Source organism: Protomyctophum bolini (assembly GCF_963924005.1).
Source record: "Protomyctophum bolini genome assembly, chromosome: 22".
Classification (NCBI taxonomy): Eukaryota; Metazoa; Chordata; class Actinopteri; order Myctophiformes; family Myctophidae; genus Protomyctophum; species Protomyctophum bolini.
Window position 1 is genome coordinate 29643930 of NC_137883.1, and position 14044 is coordinate 29657973.

The 14044-nt window shown below is 46.3% G+C and overlaps 1 protein-coding gene across 7 annotated transcripts in view; it reads left to right on the forward strand.

The window, feature by feature from the left end:
• LOC308310243 (F-BAR domain only protein 2-like) overlaps nt 1–14044 on the forward strand; it is a 93155-nt gene that overhangs the window by 40171 nt on the left and 38940 nt on the right. For all 7 annotated transcript variants that reach the window (XM_080756485.1, XM_080756486.1, XM_080756488.1 and 4 more), the window contains exon 8: nt 5539–5635. In XM_080756485.1, coding sequence (XP_080612611.1) covers nt 5539–5635 — 97 coding nt within the window. The remainder of the gene's footprint in view (nt 1–5538; nt 5636–14044) is intronic.

Below are 14044 nucleotides of genomic sequence, written 5' to 3' on the forward strand. Positions count from 1 at the left end.
TCACGTCAATTAGTGTCGCCTTTGATCTGCGTAATCAACTAACTGAGAGACAGGAAGCGTTCCATTCTGCCTCCGATAGCGAGCAATTAAAAACTGATCAAAACTCTCCTCTCTCCACCAATCCAAACGCAGCGCTGCCTTCCAGCCGTCACTTTTGAGTTTTGACGGTACATTTTTGATTTCCATTTTTTTTTTTTGTCATCTAGTGTACTGTCCATATTGAAACTTTTTGTGTTTTATTCAGTGGGTCAATAAGTGGGTCAATGTATTTAACTGTGTCCATTCACTTCTCTAAACGCTACAGGCCAGTGGTTTGTTTTGCTTGCATTGTATTTCACGTTAACATATAAATACACCAGCCTACCTGACAACAACATTTCACTACTTTTTCCCACCACTGCACACGATCACACTGCTGGCCCTTTTAGCTGCTGCTGCTGTGCCATCTGTGTCCACAGGGGGAGACAGAGCTCCACCATGAGTAGCATGAGGCCTGTGCAAGGTTAGGTCAGAGAGCAGAGTGGTGTAGACTAGAAGAGTGGCGTCATTGAGGGGGCAGAAAACTGCGCTCGAGCTAGTGTGACAAGCTGGAGTTTGAAATGCATTGTTTTGCATGCAACGAGAGCGGCGCAAATATCAGCAATTTTAGGCGTCTGTGCAACATGACAACTGTCTTAAAGTATTGTACAGTGACAACAAAAGTCTCTGTAATGTTTATGTAGTACTTATTACTAACAAACTATCGAAAATAAAGGGATTTAAGGTCATTAAAGCTGGGCCGTTGCCTGAGTCCAGTGCATTCTGCCACACTTCCGGGCCTGCAGGACTTTGTCACTCTTCCAGCCTGGGCACACTTTAGATTCCATGCGCGGACAGACAGAAGAAGCTGTGTTTTGCGTCATTTCCGTTTTTTTTAGACGGCTGGTGGATGGAAAAGAAGCTCCACCCACACGGCAGAATGCCGCTGGGGCAAGCTGCTTTTCCGGGGAATCTGGCCCACGCGGCAACCTGCCACGTGGGTGGAGCTTCTTTTCCATCCACCAGCTGTCTAAAAACCCGGAAAAGACGTCGGAATCTTAGATGTGCCCATAGTGCCCATTTTTGAAAAATCGAAGAACGACTGACATATAGAAACATAGCTTTTTCAGAAAACTGTCAGGATGTAGAAGACATTTTTAGAATCTGATCTCAGGTCAGAATGGGTTAAAACAGCTTTAAACGGCTCTATATTCCGATAGTAATCATTGCTATTAGACTATAGACGAGTGTTTGTTCAGTAACAGGAGTGTCTCTCCAGCTCTGTAGCCAGGAAGACTAGCGACCACTTTGTGGAAGCTTAAAGAAAGAAAATTACACACAAACATATACGCACGCACGCACACACACACACACATAGCACGCACATAGCACGCACATAGCATGCACGCACGCACACACACACACACACACACACACACACACACACACACACACACAGTTCATCTGTGAGTAATTAATGGCATTGTGTAACCCTAATCCTTGTTTTATGGGATATGTTTTTTTCCCCTGTGCGTCCTAATAAGAAGCAGCCCTTTTCTCAAATAGGATATGTCAACTTATGAACCATAAATAATTGGGACATCTTTGTATATTTCAGCTATATGCTTTGTATATATTTTTTAGATTATTGTTATGATGATGATACAATCCTACTGTAAACTAAAGAAACGTGTGTCTGTATGGAACCGTGTCTTCTGCCCAGTGGGTTGACTAGGTCAGTGGTTCTCAACCAGTGGTCCGGGGACCACCAGGGGTCCTTGAGGGGGGTTCCAGGTGGTCCCCAGCTAAATGATGGAGAGTTAGTAACCAATTTGACCTTTTATTAGATTATTAACCCATTTTGACTTGAGATCAGATTAAAAAAGGTCTTCTACATCCTGACAGTTTTCTGAAAAGTCGTTCTTCGATTTTTCTAAAATAGCAGACCTACAAAAAAATGTTTTTCTCCTCTGGTGAAAAGCTGGAGTTTGTGCAAATCTTTCAAATCTGGTCACATTTGGTTCCATGTGTACACTCTGAGAGTGTACACATGGAACCAAATGGACCCCATAACATTTGGTTCCATGTGTACACACTCAGAGTGTCATGGGCCCAATAACATGAACGTGCGCAATGATAGTCAACAGACCAGCGCTGGCTCAAACTGCAATACCAAATACGGCCACTGTCCATTTCGCCTCAGGGTTTCCTCCCGGTGGCGTCTCTTTTTTTGTCTTTATCCCACCCCTGTGTCAATTATCTAATGTGATCCTGGGCTCTACACACCCTCTGCTAACCTCATCCCCCATATAGAGCGTCGCAGTCCCGCCCCCTTTCATGACGACGCCAGGCCCAGGAAATAGTTCCCAATGCATTTTTCCCATAGACATTTCAAAACTTATTTATTTAAAGACCTTATAAGCGTCGTACAAAGCCAACTCTTGTCGTGACAAATCATGACAACAAACACAATATTTTGGACCAAACAAATAATTACAAAAAAAAAGTGTTCCGTTTTCTTCTTCTTATTTGTTCAGCCCGAAAAATTGTGTTTGTTGCTTTGTCCGCGGCGTAAACCGTCTTTAAATAAATACTTTCGGAAAAGTCTATGAGGAAAATGAACGGGCTGGCCAAGGGGAGGCAGTTTAGAGACCAGGATTATACTGCATTTCTGAGGGTACCTACCCTATAGGGGACACGGGGAGAACATGTGAGGGTACCTACCCTATAGGGCAGGTGTTCCCAAACCTTTTTGGACCGCAGGTACCCCTTTTGGGGTAGATATTTTTCCAGGTACCCCCTCATCCTCGCAACACGGATAACAATATATTTACAACCACAAGCAGTGTTTCCTGCAGGAAAAAGCTTTGGCATGGTGCTGGGCACAGGCCGCAATTTTGATTAATTAATTAATTTGATTCATTAATTAATAAGATTAATACATTAAGATTAATTTGTATTATTGCTCTTGTATTGCTATTGGAGACACTGGGGGGACACTGGGGGACACTGGGCAGGCACTGAGGAGGCACTGGGGAGACACTGGGGAGGCACTCAGGGGCACACTGGGGAGGCACTGGGAAGGCACTCGGGGGGGCACACTGGGGAGGCATTGGGGAGGCACTCAGGGGGACACTGGGGAGGCACTCGGGGGGACACTGTCTAAATGTATACGTCTAAATGTAGACTTCTAAATGTATACGTCTAAATGTAGACGTCTAAATGTAGACGTCTAAATGTGTACGTCTAAATGTAGACGTCTAAATGTGTACGTCTTCTCTTATGGGGGTCCCTGGCATATCTTTTCAAATGGGGGTCCACGGGCTAAGTAGTGTCAATTTGGGGGTCCTTGACATGAAAAAGTTTGGGAACCACTGCTTTAAACACTTTAGCACTTTATGAACATGAACAAAATAGATGAGTCCCCCCTGGAACTCCCTCAGGTACCCCTAGGGGTCCCCGGACCCCACTTTGGGAACCACTGCTATAGGGGACACGGGGAGAACATGTGAGGGTACCTACCCTATAGGGGACACGGGGAGAACATGTGAGGGTACCTACCCTACGCTAGGGGACACGGGGAGAACATGCAAACTCCACACAGAAAGGCCCTTTCGCCAACCCCGCCTCGGGGATATGGGCACGGAGGAGACAACACAGCGCCCCCCAGTGGGAATCGAACCCAGGACGTGAGGCGTCAGCACTATACCAACTGTGCCACCGTGCCCCTCCGCTGCCATCTCTATTAATAATACTCTAAGACTGTACGTCACACGGATACAACAGGAAGTAAAGTGGAGATGGCGTGTGTGTTCAGTGTTGCTGCTCTATCGTGTGTCTCGGGCTGACTCACACACGCACAGAGACAGGTGTGAGTGGCGCTATGCGTGCCTCCGTCTGTCTACGAGGCAGATGCATGTTCAGTGTGTGTGTGAGGAAACGTTAATTAAGCTGGAGAGGAGGTGTGTGCGTGTGTGTGTGTGTGTGTGTGTGTGTGTGTATGCGTGCGTCGCGTGTATATCTAGATGCATATGGAGAACATGGCATGTATGAGATCACCTCACCACCACAGCAGCAGCCTCCCTCCCTCCCCATAGCACTTGACAGCTCGCGTGTGGCTCTCACACACACACACACACACACACACACACACACACAACAAGGAGTGTTCCTTCTGTCTCTCTCCACGGCAACCGACCACATCCCCCCACCCCCCTCCCTGTATATCTACCAAGGGCTAATGCACTCCACCTCGCCACAGGGACACTGGGGCGAGGGGGGGGGGGCTTCCAGTATCACGCACATCGTCCACAGTAAATGGTTTGGTGGGATGGCACAAAGCCATCCCACCAATGGGATGGCACAAAGCCACTTCCATGTTGTTCTTCAGTCCCATGTCTATACATATATAATATCCAAGTCCACCCTCCTCCCTCCATCCCCCCCAGTAAAACACACACACACACAAACACACACACACACACACATACGTGCACACATAACTGCACATTTCACAAAACAAACAAACAAACAAAACAGAATCCTATCTTTTTTTTGGGCATCTGGAGACCCGGGACGGAATGAATGTCAGAATGTATTATGTAAGCATGTTGTGTCCATACATGTGACCTGTAGGAGGGAAACACTGCTGACCGATTTAAGCGGCAACCTTCTTGTGCGGTACTACCCCTTAGAGCAGGGGTGCCCAAAAGGTAGATTGTGATCTATCAAAGGCTGTGCAGGTAGATCACATGACATGCCCCTAAAGAAAATTGAATTTAAATATAAAAACTTAGTTTGGCATCCCCCACTTAAATTAAGTTGTCTTGATTGATTGACTGACATAAAAAAGGGCCTGTCAGCTCAAACCCCATAATGCAATACTTTGTTTTCAAGAGTGTTGCTGCTCACAAATGTCGGTAGATTACAAATGAAATACAAAAAAACTTGTCTTAAATGTAATGCCAGCACCGCTATTCCAAAGCCATTTTCAGCAATGGTATTATAATGTTTTCGGTGGGTAGATCTTGTTGAGCTGGTCATTTTGAAAGTAGCTCTCAAGTCCAAAAAGTGTGGACACCCCTGCCTTAGAGGATAACTTGGTAAACTACCTTCCACATACATTTTTTTTTGTGGAAGTGTCCTTGAGCAAGACTCTGAACCCCTAATCGGTGTGTGAAATTGTGAATGGGTGAGTGGGTGAATGTGAAATACATTATAAAGCGCTTTGGAGGAAAGCGTTATAATAAATGCTGTCCATTTATTATTCCATTTTTTTTCTTCCTTTATTTTTTTTTATAAATGAATTCCCTACTGGCCTACTTCATGGGACAACAGTGTCACACACAATCCTGTATCCTGTATTATCTGAAAGCAATAGTGCGATATTATTATTAACCATATAAGAGGTTTGCTTGTTCTGTGTTGTGTTTTTATGTGGGGACTTGATATGAAAGGGGATGAAAACCACTGGTGTAGAAACAGGTTGATGAGATGTCCTCTTTGTGTTGGACGCTATAGGTCCACAATGAGTTTGTGAGGAACATGGAGAACACGTCGGTGGAGAGCCTGATCCAGAAGCTGGCGGAGAGCAAAGGAACCGGGAAGGAGAGACCAGGTATGACCTGTCTTTAGAGTGACCGCAAGGTTGCCAGTTCGAACCCTGGCTCCCCCAGAGTTAGTGTCGAAGTATCCTTGAGCAAGACTCTGTATACCCCTAATTGCTCCTGATGTGCTGGTTGGTGCCTTGCATGGTTTCCGCCGCCATCGGTGTATGAATGTGTGTGTGTGAATGTAATGTAATGCACAATCTACTGTATGTAAAGCGACTTGGATAAAGGCACTATATGAATGCACCATTTATGATCATGCTGTAACAACATATTTTCAGATGGGGGTCGGCGGCCAAATACATAATTATATTTTTGGGAGTCCTTGACATGAAATTGTTTGAGAACGCTGAACGACTGACATATACTGTAGAAACATGCGTTTTTCTGAAAACTGTCAGGATTTTGAAGACATTTTTTAGAATCGTCCTCAGGTGTGCACCACTCAAAAACAAAAAAAAACAAAAAAAGAGAACCAGTGCTTTTAGAGTGTGTCTGAGGTCAGAGTAAATAGAGAGGGCCAATTAGAGAGGGAGGGAGGGGGGCGTCCATCACAGAGGGAGGGAGGGAGGGGGGCGTCCATCACAGCCAGCCCCAGTAATGTGCTGTAAAGGTAGGCAGGCTCTGCATTCCTTTCCATTCCACTTCAGCCAGGCCAGGCCAGGCCAGGCCAGGCAGCAGCATGTGACACGCCAGAGGCCTGACTTATGTATACTGGCTTGGGTTGCACGCCCGGCGTGTTGCATGCCTTCAAATAGCAGACATGCAAGCTCACCGCGCTCCACTTTCGGGACGGGGCGGCAAGCTTGTAGATCTGCTATTTATTTGACTGAGCACGTCGACATGCACCGGCACGCAATAACCGAGGCTTAAAGGGACACTTCACGCTGTTTGCACTGCAGCAAATCACACAGTGGCGTGCACAGATAGACACTAGGGGCTGCTGGAGCACCACCTGCCCTTTGCCCTCTGGACAGCATTGTGCCCTTTAATAAAACAAACACAAAAATAATTTTTTTTTGTGCAGCACCTGCCCCTCTAAATGTCACTGAAATCTCACCTCGGTGAATGAAACAGTAGAAACAGTCCACATCACTACGCACTCACACAGAGACGCGTTCCAGCCTGAGGAGCTGGAACGTGTTCCGTTGGTCAAAGTTCTAAGAAGATCCACCCGTCCTTGTGAGGTGCAGTCAGTGTGTGAGTGTTTCTAGAGGCCGCCCACCGCCCTGTGCTTCCATGGTCCTGCTCACGGGGTCAGGGCTCAACTATAGAACTCTTGTGTAAACTTTTCCATGCCACAGTAATCAAGAGAAAACACCAAAGCCTACTTAAGACTACTTTCACTTCTATCCCTCCTCCTCCTCCTTCTCCCCTGTCTCACTCACTCACTCGCTTTCTCTCGCTCTCTCTCTCTCTCTCTCTCTCTCTCAATTTCAATTTCAAAATGCTTTATTGGCATGATAAAATATGTTCTACATTGCCAAAGCATATAACAAAACAAATGTCAACATTTGCGCGGCACCGAGTGCTACGAGCGTGTAGGTCTGCTATTTTTGAAAAATCATGAAAATGTGGTGCAAATCTTTGAACGTATATTCTTTCAGTTCAAGTTGTTGTTGTTTTTGTGTGTCGGTTGACAGTTTGACACTTGTGCGGTATCACCTCATGTGCACACAGAGCGCTGACCCCTGTCCGTCCGTCCGTCTCCGCTGTGTGTGTGTGTGTGTGTGTGTGTGTGTGTGTGTGTGTGTGTGTGTGTGTGTGTGTGTGTGTGTGTGTGTGTGTGTGTGTGTGTGTGTGTGTGTGTGTGTGTGTGTGTGTGTGCACACAGAGCGCTGACCCCTGTCTGTCCGTCCGTCCGTCCGTCTTGTTGGGACAACACATTTAAAGGCTTAGGAACGGTTAGAGAATTCCACTTGGTATCAAGCTGTTCATTAGGGATCACACAGCAGTCTCAGCCCTGTCAGGAAAATAACCTGCCTGTCCCCTGATGACACAGCAGAATGGAGGGGGGAGGGGGAGGGGGGAGAGAGGGAGGGGGAGAAGGAGAGAGAAACAGAGGTGGGGGGAGAGAGACAGAGAAGAGAGAGGGAGTGAGAGATGGAGAGAGACATAGAGACAAGAGAGATTGTGAGAGAGAGAGAGAGAGAGAGAGAGAGAGAGAGAGAGAGAGAGAGAGGGGAGAAAGAGGGGGAGAGGGAGAGAGAAACGGAGATGGGGGAGAGAGACAGAGAAGAGACAGGGAGGGAGTGAGAGATGGAGAGAGAGGGAGTGAGGGATGGAGAGAGGGGGAGGAGAGGGACAGAGAAGAGAGAGAGAGACAAGAGAGATTGTGAGAGAGAGAGAGAGAGAGAGAGAGAGGGGGGAGAGAGGTTGAATAAACTTTCTATGCGGAAACAATTCCAAAGTGACACGCTGCGAGGCGGGGGGGGGAGGTGGGCAGTGTTCACTGATATCCAGCTGAGCTGTCAACTGGCGAAGGGCCAGACACGCAAACCCTTCCACCCCTGCCCGTCCCCCCCCCCTCCCCTCCCCTCGCAGCTAGCGGCCATGTGAAGCATATGCAATTTGAAAAAAAACAAAAACAATCCGCCACTCATGCATGAGCGCATGCTTCCCTCTCCTCGCAGAGAGAGCGTTTAGAGGGAATAGAAAGCCATCTCTTCCTGTGTAAACAGAGTACGTCCCACAGTGCACGTAGTCTGTTGACGAGACGTCCCCAAACAGAACAGTCCCCTCTGTGCTGTCTGCAGCACGCACGTTTAGGGAAGTGCCTGCACTTGTGTTTATAGACTCATTATCGTAGGTGGTTAGAGCTTTGGATGGTCTTTTCCTTAGATCCACCGTCTGGGACGTCCTGCCTTCTGTTCTCTTCTCTTCTCTTCTCTGTCTGGGGGTTTAGTGCAGCTCTTGTTAGGACATCTCAGAGTCTGGCCAAAGTAACTCACGTCTCACAAATCGTCCCATCGTCTCGCAGGAATCTGCAGTACAATTCTCCAGTAACTTAAGAGACATTTCCCGGGTTGGCGTGAAGTGGGCTTAAGCAATAAACCCGGGATTTCGCTTGTGTGTGGCATACATTGGGCTCCATTTTCGTCACCGCTAAAAACCCCTTATCCCTAAACTTCTTTGCCTTTTTTTTTTTTTTTTTTTTTACTATTTTACAAAACATTTTTGAATAGTTAAAATGGCCAGTCTACAAGCTCACAACGTGTCAATGTAGATTGGCTAGTTGAACTATTCAAAAATGTTTTTCAAAATAGTAAAAAAAAATATTAAAAAAGGGCAAAGAAGTTTAGGCATAAGGGGTTTAGCGGTGACACAAATGGAGCCCAATATAGTGTTAAAAATATATCTATACTTTTGGTTTAGTGACATCATTAGCTGATGCAACAAAGCCGAGGTCAGACTCAAATGATTATGCTAATGTTTGTTTATTCTTCTTCTCTAAACATGCCGTGCGCTTCATTAAGTACCTGCGTGTGCGCGTGTGCGCACGCATATGTGTGTGTGTGTGTGTGTGTGTGTGTGTGTGTGTGTGCGTGCGTGCGTGTCTGTTTCTCTCACACACCCGCCTCTTCATGTCGCTCTCGTGGGAGAAAGCTCTTGAATGAGCCTCTTTGCCTTTGTTTTGATTGGAGTGGAAAACACGCACGCGCACACACACACACACACACACACACACACACACACACACACACACACACACACACACAGGCATTCGTGTCAGTGCTGTGTGTGTATGTGTGTGTGTGTGTGTGTGTGTGTGTACTCACTGGTGGAGAAGAGCCCTGATATTGCACAGTAGAGTAGCTTCGCTCGTCCGCCGGTTGTGGGTTCCTCTACATCATCCACTCGGCTTGGCGTGATCCGTTGCGTGCCTCTCGTGACTCCACGCTTGCTTGCGCTTTTCAGCCCCGGCCATACATGGCATACGGCGATGACGGAACAATGCTGCGATTCTTGCTTTAAGTTGCTAGTGAGTGAGTGAATGGGTGAGTGGGTGAGTGAGTGAATGGGTGAGTGAGTGAGTGAGTGAGTGAGTGAGTGAGTGAGTGAGTGAGTGAGTGAGTGAGTGAATGGGTGAGTGGGTGAGTGAATGGGTGAGTGAGTGAATGGGTGAGTGAGTGAGTGAGTGAGTGGGTGAGTGAGTGAATGGGTGAGTGAGTGAGTGAGTGAATGGGTGAGTGAGTGAGTGAGTGAGTGAGTGAGTGAGTGAGTGAGTGAGTGAGTGAGTGAATGGGTGAGTGGGTGAGTGAATGGGTGAGTGAGTGAATGGGTGAGTGAGTGAGTGAGTGAGTGGGTGAGTGAGTGAATGGGTGAGTGAGTGAGTGAGTGAGTGAGTGAGTGAGTGAGTGAGTGAGTGAGTGAGTGAATGGGTGAGTGGGTGAGTGAATGGGTGAGTGAGTGAGTGAGTGAATGGGTGAGTGAGTGAGTGAGTGAATGGGTGAGTGAGTGAGTGAGTGAGTGAGTGAGTGAGTGAGTGAGTGAGTGAGTGAGTGAATGGGTGAGTGGGTGAGTGAATGGGTGAGTGAGTGAATGGGTGAGTGAGTGAGTGAGTGAGTGGGTGAGTGAGTGAATGGGTGAGTGAGTGAGTGAGTGAGTGAATGGGTGAGTGAATGGGTGAGTGGGTGAGTGAGTGAGTGAGTGAGTGAGTGGGTGAGTGAGTGAATGGGTGAGTGAGTGAGTGAGTGAGTGAGTGGGTGGGTGAGTGAGTGAATGGGTGAGTGAGTGAGTGAGTGAGTGGGTGAGTGAGTGAGTGAGTGAGTGGGTGAGTGAGTGAATGGGTGAGTGAGTGAGTGGGTGGGTGAGTGAGTGAGTGAGTGAGTGAGTGAGTGAATGGGTGAGTGAGTGAGTGGGTGGGTGAGTGGGTGAGTGAGTGGGTCGGTGAGTGAGTGGGTGGGTGAGTGAGTGAGTGAGTGGGTGGGTGAGTGAGTGAGTGAGTGGGTGAGTGAGTGAGTGAATGGGTGAGTGAGTGAGTGGGTGGGTGAGTGAGTGAGTGGGTGAGTGAGTGAGTGAATGGGTGAGTGAGTGAGTGAGTGGGTGAGTGAGTGAGTGAGTGGGTGAGTGAGTGAGTGAGTGAGTGAGTGAATGGGTGAGTGAGTGAGTGGGTGGGTGGGTGAGTGAGTGAGTGAGTGGGTGAGTGAGTGAGTGAGTGAGTGAGTGAATGGGTGAGTGAGTGAGTGGGTGGGTGAGTGAGTGAGTGAGTGGACGTCCCCATGGGGAAGACTAACGGCTGATTCGGTCTGGTTTATTAACCAGGCTAGGGGAAGACCCCCTGCTGCTTTTGACCGCGGCTACTGTACTGTATTTACGTTGTGGAGCTAAAATATCATTAGCTTTGTTTTTTCAGGTCAAGGCATGTTGGTGCATCGGAAATATTGCCACGGGCCCCCCCCCCCCCCCCCCACCCCACATCTCTCTCTCTCTCTCTCTCTCTCTCTCTCTCTCTCTCTCTCTCTCTCTCTCTGTCTCTGTCTCGTCTGCTTGTACAACACAGTCTGCGACGTCCTGGCGGTCATGCATTAGCTTTTAAGAAGATAAACACAAAGGGCGAGCGCTCTCTATTAAAAGCGGGCGCTTTTCGGGGCAGACCTTTTCTCTCCTGTGTGTCAGTCAGTGTTGGCTTTCAGCGAGGTCACACAACTGCACAATAAGCGCTCCGTCGTCGATGCTCCTCAACAATGTAAGAATTATAGAAATAACAAACAGCTGTGTGTGTCTGGCATTCAATAGACCTATAGTGTGGTTCTCAATCTCACGTCACATTTAGGATAACCAAATTAAAAAAACAATAATTATGTGTGTGTATATATACATATATATATATATAATATAGCCACAGTACAGAACCGCATTTGAGATGATTTTGGATCCAAATACAAGATTTTAGTTGTTAAACCTTTTCAGAATTTACAAAAAAAAACTACCCTATATGTATCCAAAAATGTGATTATTTGTATTAATAATTAAATGCGACCGCATTTAATTATTATAACAAATAATCACATTTTTGGGGGTGATATTTTTGTGTAAGTGAAAGTGAAAGTAGCCCGCCTACAAGCTCACAATGTGTCACGAATAGTGTGACGATAGAATTATTGCCTACCCAAAATAATCGATATTCGTAGTTGGCATACTGTACGCATTCATTCATTCAAGGTTTTCTTGCCTTTGGTTTTGCCACGGCTTTTAGTGCATGCAGGATGTCTGCAGTGTGCGTGACTGCCGCTGTGTGTGTGTGTGTGTGTGTCTGTTTGTAGCTTTTAGTGTGTTTGTGCATCAGTGCGTGTGTGTGCGACGCACGCACACACACGCACTGATGCACAAACACACTAAATGCACGCACACTGTGCGTGCATGTCCGTGAGCGCAATGTGTGTGTGTGTGTGTGTGTGTGTTAGCTAACTATCCATCACCTTTTAAAGCCTGTGTAAATGTTTGTGGTGACGCGCTGTGAGCGTGACACTCCGAGTGCAAAGGCTCCGAGCCAACCTATGTATTGTTGATGAGCAGCAAATTAAGTGTGAACGCTGTTGGCTGCTGTTGTTGTTGTGCAGGTTCTGTTAAATATGCATCTAATTGTCTCTAAAGAATTATCAGGTTCTGTTCAATATGCATCTAATTGTCTCTAAAAAGAATCAGGTTCTGTTCATATGCATCTAATTGACTCTAAAAGAATCAGGTTCTGTTCATATGCATCTAATTGTCTCTAAAAGAATCAGGTTCTGTTCATATGCATCTAATTGTCTCTAAAAAGAATAAAGCAGCTGTAGTTTCTTTTTGTCTTCGTGGTGCTTGACTTGCGCGTCTTTGACCTTTTCGTTTTTGTTTTGTTTTGCTTTGAGTTTAACCACTTGATCCCTAAGCGTCCATTTTCTAGGCATGTCATAATAGGCGAAAAGATATGGTGCACACCCACAGGGGCGGAGGGGCAGAGGAAGAGGGCCAGGTTCAGACCCCTGGGGGACTCCGCTCATTGAAGTATATAGGGTTTAAGTGGTGAAACCGTTAATTGCAATATCTGTCATCCTCACTCCGGTTTGACTGAATGAGGAACCTGCTCACTGGTTCCATCACGTCTTGTCAGGTTAGGGCCAAGTTGAGAGAGAGCGTGCACGTGCGCGTGTGTGTGTGTGTGTGTGTGTGTGTGTGTGTGTGTGTGTGTGTGTGTGTGTGTGTGTGTGTGTGTGTGAGAGAGAGAGAGAGAGTGTGTGACTGTGCATGTGTGCGTGTTATCTCACTGGCTGTTCTGGGACAACGTTTGAGCTTGTGAAAGAATTTGTACTTAAATACCGTTTAATTGTAGTCTTGTTTATGTCAATTTTTGCAGAAGGGTTTAGTGAGGTGTGTGTGTGTGTGTGCGTGCGTGTGCGCACGCTTGTGTGCATACTAGGGTTAGTTGTGACTTGTGAGCAGCGAGCCTCTATCTAATGCTCTCATCTAGAGTTTTCATTGCTTTATGAGCCTGATAATTCATGTATCTAAGTCAGTGGTTTTTCATGTGAAGAACCCATACATTAATGATTTTGCCGCGTGATGTGAATGATTGTGAGTGCGTGCGCGCGTATGTGTGTGTGTGTGTGTGTGCGTGTATGTCCATGTCATTGCAGAGTGACTCTACGACATTTTTTTTATATCAAGGCCCCTTTTTCAGTATTTGAGCCATGGACCACCATTGTGGCCAAATTTGACTGAGGGACTGCCATTGTTTTTTAGTTTTTCTTTTCAAATTGACATATTGGTTGTTCAGTTTGACCCAGCAGTTTTGGAGATATGGCTTACAGAGTAAATGTCTTGCAGAAAACAGCGAGTTGAGAGAACAGGCTTGAAAGGTTCACTTCTGTGAAGAGTCTGCCTGTGCTATTAACTCATTTTGGATACAAAATTAATAAAATAGTATTTCTCTGGTGAAAAGCTGGAGGTTGCGCGATGGCAGGCTCTCAGTCAAATCTGTCACCATGAGGTTTTTGCCTCAATATTTTGTTATTGTTGGATAATTATTATTATTGTCCACAATTCCATGCTGTATTGATGTTGGTAGGAGAGATTACAGGCATACGCTGGTCAAAATAACAACTCTTCCACATTCTCTAATTGTGTGTAGACTTCTTGTAAATCAAGTAATGCAGATGTTTAACAATAATTGAACTCTTTGAGAGCGTAAAATGAAAACCAAATGGACCATTTGGTTTGATTTAACACTCTTCAAGAGTTAAAGATCTATAAGGGTCCATTTGGTTACCAACTCTCCATCATTTAGCTGAGGGACCACCTGGAACCCCCTCAAGGACCACTGGCTTAAAACCAGTGTTGGATTTTGTCGACTAAAACTAAGACGAAAAATGTTCGTCGACTACCTTTTTTCACTGAGGAAAACTAAATGGAAACTAAATGAAAACTAAGCTATGATG